The 22,664-nt window shown below is 38.0% G+C and overlaps 1 protein-coding gene across 2 annotated transcripts in view; it reads left to right on the top strand.

The window, feature by feature from the left end:
* FANCI (FA complementation group I) overlaps positions 1-22,664 on the top strand; it is an 80,380-nt gene that overhangs the window by 1,741 nt on the left and 55,975 nt on the right. For both annotated transcript variants that reach the window (XM_032391945.1, XM_032391944.1), the window contains exons 2-9: positions 2,007-2,109; positions 13,298-13,370; positions 17,813-17,943; positions 18,571-18,727; positions 18,807-18,864; positions 21,262-21,303; positions 21,679-21,802; positions 22,267-22,352. In XM_032391945.1, the coding sequence (XP_032247836.1) occupies positions 2,026-2,109; positions 13,298-13,370; positions 17,813-17,943; positions 18,571-18,727; positions 18,807-18,864; positions 21,262-21,303; positions 21,679-21,802; positions 22,267-22,352 (755 nt within the window). In that variant the 5' untranslated portion in view covers positions 2,007-2,025. The remainder of the gene's footprint in view (positions 1-2,006; positions 2,110-13,297; positions 13,371-17,812; positions 17,944-18,570; positions 18,728-18,806; positions 18,865-21,261; positions 21,304-21,678; positions 21,803-22,266; positions 22,353-22,664) is intronic.

Here is a 22,664-nt window from a genome sequence, read left to right as displayed (position 1 = left end):
AGGCTCCGAAGAGTTTTAAGGTGAGGATGGAGGTGGAAGGAGTGTAAGCCACATAATCTGGTTTCTGTTTCAAAACGATTACTTTAGTTGCTGTGTGGCGGCCAAGTTAAAAGCTTTTGTAGTAGTTCAGGTGAGAGATGGTGGTGGCTGTGGAGTGATACGGCAGTAGTGGAGCCGAGAAGTAGACAGATCTGAGAGATGTTTAGGGGCTGACATTGCCAGGACTTGTCAGTGGATGTGAAGGATGAAGGTGAAATTGTGAAGAATGTTCTCCAGGAAAAAAAAAAAAGGATGTCCAGGCGTCTGGTTTCAGTAGCTGCGTGGAGGATAGTACATTTTATGGGGATGGGAAACAAGAAGAAATACAGGAGGGGAACAGGTCTTCGCACCAGTCTGCATTTCCCCCTTCCCATTATATTCCCATAGCTGCGCACTGAATCCTGCCTCCCAATAGGCTTCCATTTCATCTCTTCCTTTCCACGCCCCAGAGTCACCACCCTAATACAGGCCTTTGTGTCTGTCGCTAAAATAGCCCTCCATAACTTCTTAGTCTCTCCTCTTTGTCCTTACTCTCTCCCCACTTTAATCTATGTGTTGATGCCAGATTGTTTGCTCAAACACTTGTTCAGTCTGAAACAGGCCGAATCTGAATCAGGCAGATTTTCTTTTGCTCCAAAAATTTTGGTTGTTATCATTTACAGAATAAAATCTAAATCCCTTAATCTGTCATTTAAGATCTTGCACAATTTAGGGGCACCAGCCTGGCTCAGTTGGTAGAGCATGTGACTCTTGATCTTGGGGTTGTGAGTTCGAGCCCCATGTTGGGTGTAGAGATTACTTAAAAATAAAATCTTGAAGAAAAAAAAAAAAGATCTTGTACAGTTTATTCTCAGCCTGTCTTTCTAGCCTTTGTACTCATTGCTCCCCTACTTGAACTTCATACCTCTGTCCCTCATTTTCCCTAAATAGGTTTTTCAGATTCTCCTATGAAGAAGTCCTTTGTTCATGACATTCTCCTTCTCAGTAGTGTATAAAGTATACCATCTGGTTATCTTGACTATCTAAATTTAATTTCTAAGTTCCAGTTCAAGCTCTCTGCTGGGAAGCCTTCTTGACCTCTAGGCACACATTTATTTCATTAGTCTTGTTAATTTCTCATTTGTTTTTATACCATTTATTTTTTTTTAATTTATTTTTTTAGAGAGAGCAAGAGAGTGTGCACAAGCGAGGGGAGGGGCAGAGGGAGAAGCAGACTCCCCTCTGAGCAGGGAGCCTGATGCAGGACTTGATCTTAGGACCCTGAGATCATGACCTGAGCCAAAGGCAGACTCTTAACCAGCTGAGCCACCCAGGCACCCTGTTTTTATACCATTTAATTGGCACTTTGCATTTACAGTGTTGTTGATTTATTCATTTATCAAATACTACTTTAAGCTTATAATACATATTCTTGTGTATATGTTTATAATTATTTGATATACTGTTATGTGGCAGCTTTGTTCTAGGCAGTGTGCTAGGGAGATGCTAAAAAAATATAAAAATGTGGGCAAAAATTATGAGACTACTTGATTAGAATACAAGTTTCTAATATGGAAATTCCAGGGAATTCTCCAGATTATTTTGGCTTGGATAAGAATCACCTCTCATACTAGGGACGCCTGGGTGGCTCGGTTGTTAAGCGTCTGCCTTCGGCTCAGGTCATGATCCCAGGGTCCTGGGATCGAGTCCCACATCGGGCTCCTTGCTCAGTGAGGAGCCTGCTTCTCCCTCTCCCTCTGCTGCTCCCCCTGCTTGTGCTCTCTCTCTCTCTCTCTCTCTGACAAAAAAAAAAAAAAAAAAATTTTAAAAAAAAAAAAAAAAAGAATCACCTACTCATACTAACGAGTACCCACTGTTACATGGTCTATAATATGTATGAAATAGTTAACAGGAAAGAAAATAATCATTTAGAGAAAATAATTGTTTACTTCTGGAAGTTTCATCCAGCTCTGATACTTTCCCTACAGTTCCCTGATATGTGCAACAATGGACCAGAAAATAATATCTCTAGCATCAGAGAAAACAGCAGATAGACTGCAGGAATTTCTTCAGACCCTGAAAGAAGATTATGTAAGTATTAGGAAGCATGTTCTCCTAAAACCAAATGTCAAGCATGATGACAAATTCACAGGACATGTTAGAAAAATTATTCTGCCACTTCATCTACCTCCACTCTCCTTAGGAGACAATGATTTATTTGATAACTCAGATGTAAAGAAATGAGGAAGAGAAGTAGACAACATTCGTCTACAACTATATAACATTTAAACATTTATGCAACTGCATGTATATAAACAAATTAGTGTACTTTCAAGGTTCTTAGAACAATCCTATTTGAAGAGAATATCCGGACTATAGTTACATATGAGACATTTTGCCTATTGATATTCCTTTATTAATATTTTCCTTTAAAGAAGATTAGAAGCAGTAAAATATTTTTAAGTTATTATTTGAATCTTCTTACTCTCCTGATATACTTCCCTTTTTCCATAATAAGTGATCTCAGCTTATTCAGATTCCTGCATGGAAAGGAATCCCTGCTTAACATTAACTCTAAACATTAATATGTATGTCTGAACAAGTTAAGACTTTGAGTGTCATGTTTTTAAAGGAATTTTTGCATGCTTGTGTTGTGGTCATTGAAGCTAGGTATAATCTAGTTTGTAATCTCTGTTAATATGTGACACTATTGGGAATTATTGCAGGCATGGACTCAGGCTCTGTTTTTGGTTGGTTGGGTTTTTTTTTGTTTTTTTTTTGTTGTTGTTGTTACACAGGATTGCTTTTGTAGCACCTTTTTGAGACAATCCACTGCATGAGTTTCAACTTGGATCATTCTATAGACATTTAAGATTCGGTTAAAACTAGCTTTTAATTAATGTATTGATTTAGAATTTGTGTTTTATATGCTTCCAAAAGGAGTTTGAAGAGGCTTTAACATTTTAAGTAAAACTAAGAATTAGAACAAAATTCATGATATAAATAGATGCTGTGAATTACTTCTCTGATTCTTACTTATCCCTAGGAAGGATCCCTATCTCTTGGTTTTTGTAAAGATGGAATGAGTTAATGCTCGTAAACCATCTAATATCTAACAAATACTGAGAAATGTTAGCAAAGTTCCTTCACCAATATGGACACAGTCTTCTGAACATTTCTGTTAACATTTCCATTTTAAGTTTTATACCTTAAATTGAACACAGGACTTCACATGTTTTCTACCACTAGAGTAGAATGGACTAATGTTTCTCTTATTTCTCCATTAATGCAGAATCAGCTTGTTGGCCACAATATCATACTGTTGTCCCATTGCTCTTGCAAGCAACCAAAACCCCCAACTCATTTTTGCACATGTTGATATTAGGCTAGTTCCTTCATCTCTGAATTTCTATAGTTAGTTTTTAGAACCCACATACAAAATTTTACATTTGTATCTGTTAATTATCTTTTTAAATTAATTTCATTTTACTCCATCAAGATCTTTTTGTATCTTGATTCTGTTGACCAGTGTATTAGTCATTTTTTTTTTTATATCTTCTACAAATTTGTTAAGTATTCCAGCAATATATGCTTCACTTTATTTAATAAAATGTCCAAAGAAGATGTGCTTAAAATAAAGTATAAAACACATAAAGAAGTCCATGGCAAGACAGACTGACATATCCAGCAATAGGAAAATTCACATACGAAGATTTAGAGAGACTAGAGGAATCTAAAAGGGACTTTATATTTCACACAAATACTTAATGTGATTTTTTTTTTTTAAAGATTTTATTTATTTAATTGACAGAGAGAGACAGCGAGAGCAGGAACACAAGCAGGGGGAGTGGGAGAGGGAGAAGCAGGCTTCCTGCCGAGCAGGGAGCTCGATACGGGGCTCGATCCCAGGACCCTGGAATCATGACCTGAGCCAAAGGCAGACGCTTAAGGACTGAGCCACCCAGGCGCCCCACTTAATGTGATTTTTAACATATTCAAATATATCAGCGAAGAAGTAGAATCCATAAAATAAGAAGGAATAGATTTGGAAAACAATCAGAAAACTTCTAGAAATGAAAACCTTGATAGTTAACAGTAGACTAAACACTGCTAAAGAGGAAATCAGTGAAAGTGGAATACAGACCTTGGGATACCTAAACAAAGCAAAGATTGTAAAGAGATGGTAAATATGAAGAGTACTTAAAGTATGTGGCAAGACTTTACTAAGAGAATATATCTTCAGGGTGCCTGGCTAGCTCAGTCAGTAGAGCATGCAACTCTTGATCTTGGGATTGTGAGTTTGACCCCCCACATTGAGTGTAGAGCTTACTTAAAAAAAATAGATCTTTAAAGAAATATATATGTATCTTCTTAAACATGTAAAATGTTCACAAAAAATGATCATTGTGTCATATACTAGAGCACAAAGAAAACATTGATAGGTCCCATAAGGTAGAAATACATAAACCACCCTCTTTGATCACAACTCAGTAAAAACTAGAAATGAGAAATGAAATAAAAAGTAAAAAAGTGTTTTGTTTTGTTTTGTTTGAGAGAGAGAGGAGGGGCAGAGGGAAAGAGAGAAAGAATCTTAGGTAGACTCCCCACTGAGCGTGGAGCCTGATGCAGGGCTTGATCCCCAATCCTGAGATCATGACCTGAGCCAAAATCAAGAGCTGGCACTTAACTGACTGAGCCACCCAGGTACCCCAAAAAGGTTTTCTACCTTGAAATAAAATACCTTCTAAAAAAACTTTTTGATAAAAAGGAATATACCAACAGAAATTACAGGACTTCTAAAAAATAATGAGAACACTACATATCAGTCTGTGGAATACTTTTAAAAATCACCTAAGTCAATTAAGAAATAAAATAAATGAATTAAATTATTGAAAGAGCAGTAAACAAAAGAAAGACACAAAGAAGAAACTACTAAAATGAAAGTGGAAACTAATCAAGTAGAGAACAGAAAACCAGTAGATCAAATTAATACATCAAAAGCCTGATTCTTTGAAAAAAATAGACAAAACCATTATCTAATCAAGAAAGTAATGTGCTAAACACAAATGTACAAAATAAGAAATGAGAAGGGGGAAATAACCTTTTTCTAAAAGATTTTTATTTGAGAGCATGAGCAGGGGGAGGGGCGGGGGAGAGGGACAAACAGACTCCTGGAGCCCAAGTCGGGGCTTGATCCCAGGACCCCAAGATCATGACCTGAGCTAAAGTCAGATGCTTAACTGATCAAGCCAACCAGGCGCCCCGGAAATAACTATTAATAAAGAGAAAATGTCAAAAATACTAAGAGACTACTTTGTACACATTTATGCAAATAAATTTGAAAATCTAGAGGAAATGGGTAATTAAGAACACAGAGGTTAATAAAATTGACCCAATTTGAGATGGAAAGCTTAACCAGACCAATTTATATAGAAGAAAAAGAGTTAAGTAGTTAATTCACAAGAAACACCAGGCTCAGATAATTTCATAGGAGACTTCTACCAAACTCTTAGAAATCAGAGATTAGAGATAGACAGTCTTAATGCTACAGAATTTTTTGACAGCGTATATAACACAGAAAAAAATGTACATACATAAGGAAAACTTCTAGATGCTTTTATAAAGCATAACCTTGATACCCTAAACCCGATAAAGATAGCATACAGGAGGGGAGCCTGGGTGGCTGTGTCTCTCCCTGTCAAATAAATAAATAAATAAAATCTTAAAAAAAAAAAGATAGCATATGGGATGCCTGGGTGGCTCAGTCAGTTGGGTGTCTGCCTTCAGCTCAGGTCATGATCCCAGGATCCTGGGATTGAGCCCCACATTGGGCTCCTTGCTCAGCGGGGAGCTTGCTTCTCCCTCTGCCTGCCGCACACTCTCTCTCTCTCTCTCTGACAAATAAATAAATAAAATCTTAAAAAAAAAATAGAAAAAGAAAATTAAAGGGTATTTTCATTTACGGACATTGATGCAAAAATCTTAAATACTAGGGAACAGATTCCAATACCACATGAAAAGAAAATATGTCATGACTAAGTGGAATTTATTCCAGAAATACAAAGTTGGTTCAGTGTTAGAAAGTCTATTACTCCAAAGACCCTATGATTATCTTCATAAGTTAGAGAAAGCCTTTGAAAAAATCACCCATTCCTGGTAAAAACTCTTTGAGAAAATGGGAATGGGGGTCTATTTCCTTAACATGATAAAATGTATGTGTAAATCCTAAAGTCAGCATCTCAATGGGAAACCCTAGGGGCATGGTAATGAGACTACTGAGATCAGGAACCAGGCAGCCTACTCTTTCCACTGTGATTTAACGTTGTCCTGGTCTGTGAGCCAATGCAGTTAAACTAGAGAAAACAATGAAAGGCATAGGAATAGGAAAAAGTATAAAACCATCTGTCTTTGCAGATGTCATACTAGTATACCTGGAAAACCCTGAAGAATCTGTGATCAAACCATCTACAACAAGAAGTCAGCAAGGTAGCAGAATACAAAATTATGTAAAAATAGCATTTCATACACATAGCAGAAACGAAGTTCATATAGAAAAATAGGCAAGAATAGCTAGGAAAACACTGAAATGGAAGATATCTGAGGAAGGACCAACCCTACAAGATACTAAATGTACCAAAAATCCTCTCTAATTCAGTGTGGTATTGGTGCATGAAGAGAAGAACAGATAATGGAATAACAAAGTCTCAAAATAGACCCAACTACATATAAAATTTAGTATATGATAAAGTGGTATTCCAAATAATTGGGACAAAGATCGTATTTAATAAATGGTGTTGGGACAACTAGATAGCCATTTAGGAAAAAAATAGATAAAATTAGATTTATTCTTCATATACTGTTCAAGAATAAGCTCCACACGAATCAGGTCTAAATGTAAAAAAAAAAAAAATCTAGGGTACCTGGGTGGCTCAGTCGTTTAAGTGTCTGATTGCACCTCAGGTCATGATTTCAGGGTCCTCGGATCAAGCCCCGCCCCCTCCTTTTCAGGCTCTGTGCTCAGTGGGAAGTCTGCTTGTCCCTTCCCCCTTGTGTGTGCACTCTCTCTAAATCTTAAATCTAAATATTAGAAGAAAACGGTTGAGATTCCTCTTTTTAATTTCAGTGCAGAGAAGGCTTTTCTAGGACTCAAAATCTAGATACACTAAAAGATTGATAAATTTACCTACATATAAGTAAAATTTACATGACCAAAAACACCATAAGCAGAATCAAAACACAGATGACAAATTGGGAGAAGATAGTTGCAACGTACCACAGATAAAGGGTTAATATCCCTAATTCATAGATAACTAATAATAATTGAGGGGGGAGGCCAAAAATCCCATAGAAAAAGAGCAAAAGGAATGAAGAGGATAATGACAAAAAGACATAAAAATGGCTGTAAACATAAGAAAAGATGCTTCACTCGTAAGAGAAATACTAATTAAAATGAAACTGCTACTATTATCTGTCAGAGTAGGAAAAAAATGAACACCTTGTCTATACACTCTTGGTGAGATTGGGGAAAGAGTCACTCATACATTGCTGGTAGGAATGCAAAAATGGTAAGACCATGATTAGAATTTGATGCTATCTAACAAAACTACTTAAATATATTTCCCCTCAACCCACTCATCCCACATCTAGGAATACCCTAAAGATGTACCTCCAACAATATGAAATTATATTACGCACTATGTGCTTGAATCTGTAAAAAAGAATGAAGTTCACTATGGACTGATAATGATTTCCAGGAGATATTAAGTTAAAAAGGCAAAATGAAAAATGTGTACTTTCTACCTTTTATATAAGAAAGAAGGGAAATAAAGCATACATATATCTGTGTATCCTTACAAAAAAGAAACTCAGGAAGAATTCCATAACCATACTGAAGGTGAGGAGGTAGAAAAAAAGAACTAATCCAAGTATTTGACTATATACCCTCAGTCTTGGGCAGAGGACTGAAGGGAGAAATATAAATAAACCATGAAGTTTTTAAATAGGATTATTTAATGTAGTGATATGTGCAAAGCAATTCTGAAATGATTTTAGATGTATTACAGGGTTCAGCAAATGAGTAAATGTGTTGACGTTGGGAAGTCAGCATTTCTACTGTGGTAGAAGGGACAAATATAGGATATAGGAAGGCAAGAAAGAACCCTGTGGGGATTAATTAGAAATGGAAGTGTTGATATGAACTTAATGACTTCTCACATATGTGTACATATATGCATATCTACACATACATGTATATTTGTATGTATTTACATATACATGCATATATATATATATTTAGCTCTGTTCACTGAAAGACCTAAGATGTGGCAACAAAGATACCACAGTAGTAACAAGCACAGCCATGACTTAGATCTTTGGTCTCTAATACTCATTCCTCACTAAAAGGAACCAGGGCTTTTCAGAGAAATGGCTGCTTTCAAGAGTGGGCCATGATAGATACAAGATGAGCCTGCAACATCTTGCTGAGCCAGAAAGTAAAGAAGTTCTCAGAAAAAATGATGAGGGCATGTCACAAGGACATATGATCTAACTCAGAGGGGTTCTACCACCTAGATCTGAGGCTATTAGAACATCAAAATAATTAAGTTCAGTTATGAATTATAAGACTTTGAAAAATAAATTTGTGATTCCATACTGATAATAAATAAATTTTAGGGAGAAGGAAGGTCTCTTGCTTACTGTGCTAGCATTAGAAAATCATCATTTTGCAGCTGTCATGATGAAGATTGGATCAGGCAAGAAACCAGTGGATGCTAAATCCAGGGAGAATTTTCTTTTTCTTTCTTTTTTTTTGCTTTTTATTTTGAGCTACTTTTAGACTTACAGAAAAGTTGTGTGGGGCGCCTGGGTGGCTCAGTTGGTTAAGCGACTGCCTTCGGCTCAGGTCATGATCCTGGAGTCCCGGGATCGAGTTCCGCATCGGGCTCCCTGTTTGGCAGGGAGTCTGCTTCTCCCTCTGACCCTCCTCCCTCTCATGCTTTCTGTCTCTCATTCTCTCTCTCTCTCAAATAAATAAATAAAATCTTTAAAAAAAAAGAAAAAAAAAAAAAGTTGTGTGTATCCCTCCCATAGCATCTTACATAACCTTAGAATTTTAAGAATCAAGAAATTAACATGGGTACAATACCATTAGCAAACCTAAAGACCCTATTCAGACTCTATATGGTAGTTTTTCCACTGATGTCATTTTTTTCCCCAAGAATGCCACTCAGCATACTACATTGCACTTGTTATTTTTCCCTGATTTTTGAGTTTGCAGCATTCCTCAGTCTGTCTTTGTTTCTCATGATCTTGATAACCCTGAGGAGTATTGATCAGTTATTTTGCTGAATGTCCCTCAGTTGGTGCCTGCCTGGTGTGTCTCATGATTGGACTGAGGTCTCATCCCTGGTAGAAGGACCCCAGAGATGGTGCCTTGCCTTTTTCAAGTGTATTGTATCGCTGGGCTCATGGTGTCTGTGTCATTCCTGGTGGTATTGACTTTGATAACCTGTTAATGGTAGTTGTTGCTGGGCTTTTCCATTATACAAGGGGAAAACTAGATGAGGAGCAGGATATGTGCATGGTCAAAGTGTCTCCCTACAAACTGCTCACTGGTTGTAATTATAAAGTGGGAAAATCAAGCAAAACATTTGACTGAGTGACCAGAATTAATATTACCAGTGAGGGATAGATGGACATCACATGCCTCCAGGTGTGATACTATGAGAAGGACACAGTATCACCTGTGTTCTGACTGAGAATGCATAAACTCAGTGTAATCATGAGGAAACATCAGACATTGCAAAATGAGGGCTGTTCTATTTAAAAAAAAAAAAAAGTCTATATCTGGACTGTGCCATTAACTTGATAGTTTCAGTCTACCAATTAAAAGAAAAATGTTAAAGCCTTCCAAAGTAACAAGGATACATAATCTTACTTCGTTTACTTTTGTGTTTTAAAATGCAGTAAATGCAGTAAAAAGCATAAAGTGAAAAAGGAAGAGGAAAGATTATGTAAGTGGAGGGAGGAAGGAGAGCAGAGGACAGAGGGAGTAGAAGAGAACTATTCGTTGAGTACCTGTGTGTTAATTCTCTCCTGTCATCTAATTGAATCCTCCTAACTGTCCTTGGAGGTAGGGAAATGGACACACATACAGTGAAATAACTTGACTGAGATTATGAAGCCAGTAAATGGCATGGCCAGGATTCATCATCTGATTCTAGGTCCAGTTTTTTTTTTTTTTTTTCCCCATGCCATACTGCCTTCTAATGAAACTGAAATTGTTTCAAGAAGAGTCAGGGTTTCAGTGTTTATAGCAGCAGTGTCCACAACAGCCAAACTATGGAAAGAGCCCAGATGCCCATCGACAAATGAATGAATAAAGAAGATATGATATATATACTCAATGGAATACTAAGCCATCAAAAAAAGAAAAAGAAAAGAAATCTTGCCATTTGCAACGATGTGGATGGAATTAGAGTATTATGCTAAGCGAAATAAGTCAATCAGGAAAAGACAATTATATGATCTCACTCATATGTGGAATTTAAGAAAACAGGATCATAGGGGAAGGGGGGGGGAAAAAAGACAAAATCAGGGAAACAAACCATAAGAGACTCTTAATCGTAGGAAACAGAGGGTGGCTGGAGGGGGAAGGGGTAGAGGAATGGGGTAACTGGGTGCTGGACATGAAGGAGGACACGTGATGTAATGAGCACTGGGTATTATATAAGACTAATGAATCACTGACCTCCACCTCTAAAACCAATAATATGTGTTAATTAATTGAATTTAAATTAAAAAAAGAAACCGGAAAAAAAAACCCGAATTTTAGAAATGCCATTGGAAAACCTACAGGATTTTTTTCTGTTTCTTTTGAAAGGCCAAATATGAATTAGAAATTTGTGGTGTATTATTTTATTTAAAAAAAGTTAAAAATGAATTAAAATAAAATGAGGATAAAAAATTTTAAAAAAAGTAGAGTCGGGGTTTCTCAGCCTTTGCACTGTTCACGTTTTGGACTGGATAATTCTTTGTCGAGGGGTGTTGTCCTGTGCCTAAAACATCCTGTAGGGTGTTTTAGGAGCATCCCTAGTCCTATCCATTAGATGATCGTAATACCCTTCCAGTTATGACAACTGAAAATGTCTCCAAGCATTGCCCAGTGTACTCTGGGGGTTGGGAGGAGGGACAAATTCAGCGCTGGTTGAAAACTACCCTTTTCTGAGGGCTATGTCAAGGGCTGAGTATTCTGCTGGCAGTTCCAGGTGGAGAAGTCAGGTACTTCCTTATTACCTATTTAAAAAGGGAGATAAACAGACTCTAGTCAGAAAGACCAGGCCCATGTAGTTGCAGAAGAGAACAGATTCAGTTTTATTCGTCTTGGCTTCTGTGACATTCATTTCTCTGGATATTGTCACCTTCTCCATCTTTGCTGGCTTCTGATTCTCTTTTTAATCCTTGAATGTTGGTGTTTCTCCTCTCTTTATGTCTCTTCCTGAATCATCTCCTGTGTTCCCATTGAACTCTTCCCAGGTTCCATTTTGGCATATCCAGTTGACTACTTGGCATTTCCACTTGGATATCTTAAGAGTAGTAGTTCTGAGTCCCACGGCAGATTTGCTAAATCAAAAACTGGGGCCTTGCAATTTGTTTTAACAAGCCCTCTGGGTGATTTAGATGCTTAATACCAGATTTTCACCATGTCAATGGCTGGTGCCACCATCTATCCAGTTAGTTGCTTAAGCCAGAAGTGTAAGAGTTCTTGATTTCTTTTTCTTCAGCACCACCCCCTTTTCACTTCTAAACCATGTGGAGGTCTGTCTTAGTCCATTCAGGCTGCTATAATACGACAGGGGCGCCTGGGTGGCTCAGATGGTTAAGCGTCTGCCTTCGACTCAGGTCGTGATCTCCAAGTCCTGGGATCGAGCCCCACGTCGGGCTCCCGGCTCGGTGGGGAGTCTGCTTCTCCCTCTCCCTCTGCCTCTCCCCCTGCTTGTGTGTTCTCTCTCTCTCTCTCTCTCTAATGAATAAGTAAAATCTTTGAAAAAAAAAGAAAAGAAAATATGACAGACTGGGTGGCTTATAAATGAGGAACATTTATTTCTCATGGTTCTGAGGCTAGAAGTCAGATGAGAGTGCCAGTATGGTGAGATGAAGGCCCTCTTCTGTCTGGGTTGCAGGCTTCATGTTGTATCCTTACATGGTGGAAGGGGCTAGAGAGCTCTGTGGGATCTCTTATAAGGGGACTAATCCCATTCATGAGAGCTCTACTCTCATGACCTAATTATCTCCAAAGGTCCCACCTCCAAATACTGTCACATTGGGCATTAGGATTCCAACATGTGCATTTAGGGGAGGACATAAACATTCAGACCACAGCAAAGTCCTATTAATTCGAGCCCTCAAATATATCTTCAGTCTGCTTTTCTTCATCTTCTTTATTAGTTTGCCAGGGCTGCCGATTATAAAAGTAGCACAAACTGAGTAGCTTAAACAAAAATTTATTTTTATAGTTCTGGAGATTCGAAGTCCAAGATCACAGTGCTGGCAGTGTTAGTTTCTTTGAGGCTGTGAGAATCTCACCTAGCTTCTGGTGGTTTGCTGACAATTTTTGGTGTTCCTTAGCTTCTATCACCCTGCTCTCTGCCTTCATTTTCACACGGCACACTTGTTGTGCATGTGTCTCTGTGTCCAAGATTCCCCATATAATGATAGTCATATTCACACCAACTGTAATGACCTCAACTTAACTAACTACATTTGCAAAAGCCCTATTTTCAAATAAGGTTACATTCTGACGTCCTGGGGTTTAGAACTCCAACATGAATGGTGGTGATGGGGGGGGGACTTTAAAAGTTCAACCAGTAATATCTCCCCTGCTATTTGGGCTAGGCCACTATCATATCTCACTTTGGAACACTATGGCAGTCTCCTAACATATCCCTATTTCACTCTTAAGCCTCCCACAAGCCATTCTCTACATAAGGAGCAAGAGTGATTAAAAAAAAAAGAAAGTATCCTATCACTATGCTCTTTTCTCTTTAGTAAGTTCTGTTGTACTTAGACAGTTGTAGAGTGAGGATACGAATAAATTTCAGTCTTGACAGCCCTGTATCATGTTAAGTTCTACCCTGCTCTATCTAAATCAGTGATATTTGTGGTACCTAAAGTCTCTGAAGGGTATGAACCTGACAGCTGATTCATACTGGGAATGTCGGTCATTGGGTTAGAGAAATTGTTGCCAGAAACTTGTAGCTTTTTCTTTCTTTGATTGCAGTTGGCTGATCTCCTTCAGAATCAGGCGGTGAAAGGAAAAGCTGCTGGAGCACTCCTGCGAGCCATCTTCAAAGGTAATAATTAATACCACTCCTACCTGCCTGGGTTTGTTAGATTTGTTTACTTTGGGCACATATTGCTGCTTTTCTTACTTTTGAAGCCACACTGAGACTTCCTGTGTTTGGGGGTTTTTACAAAATCAACTAAAGCAGCAGTCTCCTTTCTTAGGGACTCAAATAATTTTACTTAAGGGGATTGAAGTGGGCACTTGAGATTGTATCGCTGGTTTGGGGCCTATAAAGGATGCATTTCATAAAATGCACTTTGGTTTACTTGTGCTTTTAAAATTGTGGAGAAGAGAACAGCAATGTTTACTACTTAACCTGTGCTTAACAAGGGTCAAAGGAGCTCTGGGGTTTAATGACTTGGAATATCTCTGTTGACTTCTATATTACGTTACCACCAGCACTGAGTGAGGATGATGATTTCTCCATATCCTTGTCAACCCTTGTTACTGTCTGTCTTTTTCATTGTAGCCATAGTAGGGAATGTGAAGTGGTATCTCACTATTGTTTTGATAAGCATTTCCCTGATGGCTGATGATGTTGAGCATCCTTTCATGTGCTTACTGGCCATTTCTGTATCTTCTTTGGAGAACTGTCTATTCAGATCATTTGCACTTTAAAAAATTGGGTTGTCTTTTTATTATTGAGTTGTAATAGTTCTTTATATGTTCTAGATACATGTCCCTTATTAAATATATGGTTTGCAAAAATTTTCTCCCATTCGGAGTTGTTTTTCACTTTTTTGATAGTATGCTTTGAAGCATAAAGTTTTTTGACGTCCATTTTATTTTCTTATAGCTTGTGCTTTGAGTGTTTTATCTAAGAAACCGTTGCTTAGTCCAAAGGCATGAAGATTTAAACCTATGTTTTCTTTTCAAAGTTTTATAGCCTTAGCTTTTACATTTAGATCTTTGATCCATTTTGAATTTATGTTTGTATATGGTGTGAGGTAGGAGTCCAACATCATCTTTTCTTGTTTTCAGTAGCACCCTTACTGAAAATCAATCGCCCATAAATGTGAGGGTTTATATCTAGACTCACAGTTCTAGTCTCTTAATCTATATATCTCCTTATGTCGGCACCACACTGTCTTGATTACTATAATATTGTAGTAAGTTATAAAATTGGGAAGTTTAAGTCCTCCAACTTTGTTTTTCTTCTTCAGGATTATTTTGGATATTCTGGGTCCCTTGTGTTTCCATATGAATTTTAAGTCAGCTTGTCAGTTTCTGAAAAAAAGGAAGCTGGGGTTTTAGTAGGGATTGTGTTGAATCTGTTTATGAATTTGAGAAGTATTGCTATCTTAGCATAAGTCTTCCGTTACATGAACATGGGATGTCTTTCCATTTACTTAGGTTCTCTTTATTTCTTTCAGTGATATTTTATAGTCTTCAGAATACAAGTCTTATACATACTTTTCTTAAATTTATTTCTAAGTATTTTTTTGATGCTACTGTAAATGGACTTTTCTTAATTTAGTCATTTAATTGTTCATTGTTAGTATATAGAAATGCATGGGGCACCTGGGTGGCTCAGTCGGTTAAGTGGCTGCCCTTGGCTCAGGTCATGATCCCAGGGTCCTGGGATCGAGCCCCGCGTCAGGCTTCCTGCTCAGTGGAGAGCCTGCTTCTCCCTCTCCCTCTGCCTGCTGCTCGGCCTACTTATGCTCTCTCTCTGTCAAATAAATAAAAACCTTAAAAAAAATAAAAAAAAGAACTGCAGTAAACTTTTTTAAGATTTTATTTTTAAATTTATTTATTTGGAGGAAGAGAACGAGCAGGTGGGGGGAGGGGCAGAGGGAGAGAGAGCGAGAATCTCAAGCAGGTTCCATACTTAGCACAGAGCCCGATGCAGGGCTCAATCTCAAGACCCTGAGATAAGATTTTATTTTAAGTAATCTCAAAAGGGGCGCCTGGGTGGCTCAGTCAGTTAAGTGTCTGCCTTTGGTTCAGGTCACGATCCTGGGACCCTGAGATTGAGCCCTGCATCAGGCTCCCTGCTCAGCGGGGAGTCTGCTTCTCCCTCTCCCTCTGCCTGCTGCTCCCCCTGCCTGTGCTCTCTCTCTCTTTGTCAAATAAATAAATAAAGTCTAAAAAAAAAAAAAGGTAATCTCTATGCTTAACATCGGACTCAAACTCACAACCCCAGATCAAGAGTCCAATGCTCCACCGACTGAGCCAGCCAGGTACCGCCCTCTAATAATTTATTTTTTGTGGATACTTTAGGGTTTTCTATAAACAAGATTATGTCATTTATGAATAGGGATAATTTTACTTGTTTTTCAAACTAGATGCCTTTTCTTTTTTTCTTTTCTTTTTTTTTTTTTAAGATGTTATTCATCAGAGCACGAGCTGGTGGGGGGGGCGTGCAGAGGGAGAAGCAGGAGACGCGGGGCTCATCCCAGGACCTGGGGACCATGACTTGAGCTGAAGGCAGATGTTTAACCAACTGAGCCACCCAGGCGCCCCTGTCCTTCATTTTTGAAGGATAGTTTTTCTGATTGTAGAATTCTTGGTTGACAGTCCTTCTTTTCAGCAGTTTTACTATGTTATCCCGTCTCCTTCTGCCTTTCAATGTTGTGGGGGGTTTTTTTGTTTGTTTTTATTGTTGTTTTTTTAATGAGAAAACAGCTGTTAATTATATTGAATATCTGTTTCCCAGATGACTTGCTCCTCTGTTATTGCTTTTAAGGTTCTCTCTTTGTCTTTGACTTTTTTTTTAAGTGTACAGTTCAGTGGCCCTAAATACAGTAATTACTCTGTCTAGAATTCCAATACTATGTTGAATAGAAGTGGTGAAAGTGGTAAAAAAAAAAAATCAAAAAAAAAAAAAGTGGTGAAAGTGGGCATCCTTGTATTTTTCATGTTTTATGGAAATGCTTTTAATCTTTAATAATTGGGTATGATGTTAGTTATGGGTTTTTCACATATGGCCTTTGTTATAATGAGGTGTCTTTGATTTTAACTGCTAATATGTCTAGGTGTACTTGTGTTTATCATTGGACTTTATTGAGTTTCTTAAATGTGCAAATTAACGTTCATTAAAATTGGGAAGTTTTTGGCCATTTCTTCTTTTGCCCCTTTCTGTCTTTTGGAACTTTCATTATGTCTGTGTTAGCACTCATGATGATACCCCACAGGTCTTTGAGGCTCTGTTCATTTTTTTTCTCTTTCTTTCTGTCCCTCAGACTGGATAATCTCAGTTGCTCTATCTTTGAGTTCTCTGTTTCTTTCTTCCACCAGGTCAGATCTCCTGTTGAGACCTTGTTGTGATTTTTCAGCTCAATTATTGTACTTCTAATTTCAGAATTTTTATTTACTTATTTACAATTTCTTTTTTTCATATTTATTTGAGAGATAGTGTGAGCATGCATGCATGCACATGAGCGGGGGTTGGGGGAGCAGGCAGGAGAGAATCCTCAAGCAGACTCCATGCTGATTGCGGAGCCTGATGAGGGGCTCGGTCTCATGACCCTGAGATCATGACCTGAGCTGAAATCAAGAGTCAGATGCTCAACCAACTGAGCCACAGTGGCGACCCTGCTTATTTACAATTTCTGTCTCTTTGTTGATAGTCTCTATTTAGGAGACAATTCCTTTAGTTCTTTAGGCATCGTTTCCATCTTTGAACATACTGAAAATAGCTGATTTAAAATCTTTGTCTAGTAATCTAACATCTAGTCTCTGTCAGGGACAGTTTCTAGTTCTCTTTTTTCTTGTATATGGCCCATACTTTTGGGACATTTTAAATGATATTTTGTGGGAATTCTGGACATCAGATACCATTTTCCTCTCCCAGGATTGTTGATGGTTTTCATTATTTTGTCAGTTTTCTTACTGCTTTTATGGAGGAGAGGATTTTCTGAGGTCTTTATTATTCTGCCATTCCTGCTGACATTACTCAGTTATGTTTTGAAGTGGAGTATGTTAAAGACATTTAATTTGGGTTACTGGACCCAAAAAGGCTCTAAGGTATATTAAGGTATTTCTCCGGGGCACCTGGGTGGCTCAGTTGGTTAAGCAACTGCCTTCAGCTCAGGTCATGATCCCAGGGTCCTGGGATGGAGCCCTGCATCGGGCTCCTTGCTCAGCAGGGAGCCTGCTTCTCCCTCTCCCTCTGCCTGCTACTCCGCCTGCTTTTGTGCTCTGTCATAAATAAAGAATCTTTAAAAAAAAAAAAGTTATTTCTCCTTTTGGTACTATGAATTTGTTTTAAAAATTAATGATGTAAGTGGAAGAAGAAAAGATGACATTTCTCATCTGCCTAATTTAAGTACTTTTGTAAAGCTCCTAAATATTGCTGTTCTAAACATTCTAGTCATCAGTAGTTTGTTAATTCTACTTCTATATTAAACTATAAAGCTGTTTGTTTTTCCTGTTTGCCCTTCAACTTTTTAAGATTTCTTCCTTTATTCTTTCTTTGTTTCTGTACCACTCGTTTAAAACAATAAGGTTCCCCCTGCTCTGAGGAAGCTGGAGCTCTTAGGAGACTTAAGATATACATTTGTTGTATCCACTTAGTGGAATCAGGGGATTTGCAGAAAGAAGTAGCATCTGAGATCATAGGATTACTAATGCTAGAGGTAAGTTGGAAAAGAAAAACTTTTTTGCTTTTGGGTAGATTTGGGGGCGGGGGTTGTAATTTGTTGAGGGAGGGTAAACTTAAATGTGCCAAACCTAGCATAGTTCCTATTTATGAATAAGAACTACTGTTAAAAAAACAGAATAGGGCACCTGGGTGGCTCAGTCGTTAAGCGTCTGCCTTCGGCTCAGGTCATGATCCCAGGGTCCTGGGATCGAGTCCCACATCAGGCTTCCTGCCCGGCAGGAAGCCTGTTTTTCTCTCTCCCACTCCCCCTGCTTGTGTTCCTGCTCTCGCTATCTCTGTCTCTGTCAATAAATAAATAAAATCTTAAAAAAAAAAAAACAATAGATGATGGATGGGCCATAAACCCATGTTTATGTTAATTTCTGATACTGTGGACATCTGATATCTTTGAAGAGTATTTGAAAACATTGGAGAACTGATGGAGGATTCTGACCTTTGAAATCTTTTACAATTATAAGTTTGTACCAGAGCAGGATCCCTTATAGGACCAGTTCAGGGTTTCAGTGCCAGTTCTATTAGTTCAGCAAGAGGCACTATTTTGTGGAAAGAGATACCAAACATCTGTTCTGCTTAACATTTTCTTTATCCCATGAATTTTTAGGCTCACAATTTTCCAGGATCATTACTGCTTGAATTAGCCAAGGAGTTTATTAGTGCTATCAAAGAGGGCAGCTTAACCAATGGAAAGTCTTTGGAGTTATTACCCATTATTCTCACTGCCCTTGTTGCCAACAAGGAAAATCTGGATTATGAAAAAGGTAATTTTCTTCCAATTTTAGTGGCTTTTTTGCTCGTTACTTAATCAAATTTATTTCTCAGTGTATTTTGCATTTCTAGGTGAACTGAGTGGGGAAGAATGTAAGAAGCAGTTGATTAACACCCTGTGTTCTGGCAGGTAAGTCTTATTAATGTGTAGCACTTTCTCAGATGTACAAGTGGCCAAAAAAAGGATTACAGTTTATTTCAGGAATTTGTATCACTAAGTCTTTAGTCTTTTTTTTTTTTTTGGTTATAATGTACAACTGTAAAACCATTTATGTAGTCCACGATGAATTTTTGAGAGATTACTTACTATATTTTCTGTTCTAAGACTGCATATAGTTTCTATTTACTTGACTGTTCATCTTAACACAGTTTCGTCCTCTAGCATTAATTTGGAGTCCCAAGGTCCTTAAGGCTGAGAAGTCATCCTGCTGCTATATCTTTTCTATTTTTTTATTTTTATTTTATTTATTTATTTTTTTAAAGATTTATTTGAGAGAGAGAGAATGAGAAAGAGAGAGTACATGAGGGGGGAAGGGTCAGAGGGAGAAGCAGACTCCCTGCTGAGCGGGGAGCCCGATGCGGGACTCGATCCTGGGACTCCAGGATCTGACCTGAGCTGCAAGCAGTTGCTTAACCAACTGAGCCACCCAGGCGCCCCTTATATTTTTTTTTAAATGAGTAGGATATTTAAGTAATGGTTGTATCTTTAAGCCAGAAATATGGGAATCTACCTTAAGGAAAGACTCCAGCATAATAAGAAAATCCTCATACATGAACATGTTCAACCCAGAAAATTGTGACCCACTTATGCATACAATAATAGAGAAATGTAAGTTAAGGTATATAACCTATGTAAGTTAAGGTAGAGCCACTCCATGAAATTTAAACCCATTAAAAGTGAAATATATAAAACCATCAAAGATGAAAAATCCTTACTAGTCAGTGAAATAAAGAGAATACTAAGTTGTGTAATACAATGATTACATTTGGGTACATTTTTTTTTTTTTAAAGATTTTATTTATTTATTTGAGAGAGAGAGAGAGAGCATGAGAGGGGGGAGGGTCAGAGGGAGAAGCAGACTCCCTGCTGAGCAGGGAGCCTGATGCAGGACCCAATCCCGGGACTCCAGGATCATGACCTGAGCCAAATGCAGTCGCTTAACCAACTGAGCCACCCAGGCGCCCAACATTTGGGTACATTAAAAAGAAACAGAAGGGAGCACCCAGGATTACCTAAATCAGAAATAACAGCTTTTATGGTTCTTTACATAAGATCCTTAACATACATAATTTTAAGTAGGTATCAGCTCACATGTGCTTATCCATTTATTCATTTGTTTTTAAATTAAAAAAAAATTTTTTTAAAGATTTTATTTTTGGGACTCCTGGGTGGTTCAGTCAGTTGGGCGGCTGCCTTCGGCTCAGGTCATGATCTCGGGGTCCTGGGATCGAGTCCCACATCGGGCTCCTTGCTCAGCGGGGAGCCTGCTTCTCCCTCTGCCTCTGCCTCTCCGCCTGCTTGTGCTCTCTCTCTCTCTCTGACAAATAAATAAAATCTTAAAAAAAAAAAAAAAAAAAGATTTTATTTTTAAGTAATCTCTATACCCAACATGGGGGTCAAACTCAACCCTGACATCAAGAATCACATGCTCCTCCGACTGATCCAGCCAGGCACCCCTCATTTGTTTTTAATACACTGAAGAGTTTATTCCATACACATTGTAATATACCTTGCATTTTTCATTTAACACATCTGTTCATGTCAGTATACACAACTCTACATCATTCTTTTTAATAGTTCCGTACTGTTCTGTTATAAATGGCTAATCTCCAGTTGTTAAGAGTGGTGTTTTTTTTTTTTTTTTTTTTAAGATTTTATTTATTTATTTGATGGAGAGAGAGACAGCGAGAGAGGGAACACAAGCAGGGGGAGTGGGAGAGGGAGAAGCAGGCTCTCCGCCGAGCAGGGAGCCCGATGTGGGGCTCGATCCCAGGACCCTGGGATCATGACCTGAGCCGAAGGCAGATGCTTAACAACTGAGCCACCCAGGCGCCCCAAGAGTGGTGTTTTTTTTTCCCAATAAATAATATATGGTTATTTGGTTTTTTGCTGTCATAAAAAGTGTTGCAATGAACATCCTTATGTATCTAGGTGACTTTTTATAAGCATGTACTTGGGATATATTTCTAATACTGTAGAAATTAGGGGGGTTTCTGGTTATGTGCATTTTTAAACTTGATAAGTATTGCCAGCTTGTCTTTCCAGAAGGTTTATACCAGTATACTCTCTAAAATAGTATGTGGAGAGCATTTGTTTCCCAAAATTCCCAGCATTGAATATCATCAGACTTTGATTTTTGCAGTTTTATAGGTTAAGAGCTGTTATTTCATTGATTCTTTGATCTTGTTTTCCAGTGGTACCAAATCAAACTTGAAATGGCCTTAATTTTTTCCCTCCTTATTAATTTTACAAAGTAATACGCAAATAAGTTAAATTGAGATATTCTTTGTCCTTTTCTTTAACCAGATGGGATCGGCAATATGTAATCCAACTCACCTCCATGTTCAAGTAAGCATCATTATTCCCTTTCCTCGTTTTACCCTGCTATGTGAACTTGCCTGCTAGAAATTGAAATTTAGCAAGCTCAAACACTACTGTCCTCCAAGTAAGAGTATTGGTGCCTCTCTTTTCTGTTATAGGATTTTCTCCCCTCCTTTTTACTTTAATTGCTTATTTAAACTATAACTATGAACTATATTTAAACTGTATTATTTAAACTATAACTATATAAACTATGATTTTTTTCCAATATGACTTTGCTTATGTAAGGCTTTGGCCCCCTTTAAGGTTCTCTGTTAGATAAAAACCAAAGAGGCACTTATAATATTCTAATATCTCCCGAATTAGACCATAGCTCTGGCCTTGAGAGTCTTTGATTCACAGGGATGTCCCTCTGACTGCGGAAGAGGTGGAATTTGTGGTGGAAAAAGTGTTGAGGATGTTCTCCAAGTTGAATCTTCAAGAAATACCACCTCTGGTCTATCAGCTTCTGGTTCTCTCCTCAAAGGTAAAAAAAAAAAAAAATATATATATATATATATATTTTAAACTTCAGTGGAATGATCAGTTAGGACCATTCAGCTTATTCATACTCTTGATTTACATACTAGGGCATAGATGCTTTCATTTCATGTCTGATGATATGATGGATAAAAGGGTCATACTCTTCAGCCAAGGAAAGCATACATGACTCTTGTACTCCCACAGCCTGTGTGGGGGGGGAAGCAGAAGGGATAAAGATCTCACAAAAGGGTGGACTATCAGTCCCTTAACTTAAGTCTGACACTAAGATGCATTTCAAACCCAATCTCAACATGAAAAAGTGTTCTGTAAAGGCTTAGTGTGGCTTTAGGTTGTAATTTACCTATTTAGGTTCCTATTTGAGAATCCTCTAAGCTGAAAAGTACTTTAAGTTCAACTTGGTGATCTTGATCTTTATGGGGAGACCTTACCTATTTTGTATTTTTTCAGGGAAACAGGAGGAGAGCTTTGGAAGGAATCATAACTTTCTTCAACGAGCTAGATAAGCATCACAATGAGGAACAGAGTGGTGATGAGTGAGTAATACAGTACAGAAATAAAATCATTTTGACAGATGTATCTTCTTACGTGTGTTTTACTTCCTTGTTAGTTAACCTTTCAGTCCCTGCCTTCACCTTAGCACAGAACTTCCGTAGTCCTCTCTGAGCTGCTCAGTACTAAAGCATCCTCTTCACCTCCCTCATTTGTAGCTCTCCAGGAGAATAGCCATAATTGTTGTGTAAGGTGTGAGTTTATAAGCTGTTTATGAAGTGTCTACTCTGTGCCAGGAACTCTTTGGCCCTGGGACTATAGTGATGAACCAGTCAGACAAGGTCCCTGCTCTCAGA

The sequence above is a fragment of the Phoca vitulina genome, unplaced genomic scaffold (assembly GCF_004348235.1).
Source record: "Phoca vitulina isolate PV1807 unplaced genomic scaffold, GSC_HSeal_1.0 scaffold65, whole genome shotgun sequence".
In the NCBI taxonomy this organism is placed as follows: domain Eukaryota; kingdom Metazoa; phylum Chordata; class Mammalia; order Carnivora; family Phocidae; genus Phoca; species Phoca vitulina.
The sequence above is the reverse complement of the archived record's forward strand: the minus strand, read 5'-3'. Positions and strand labels throughout refer to the sequence as shown.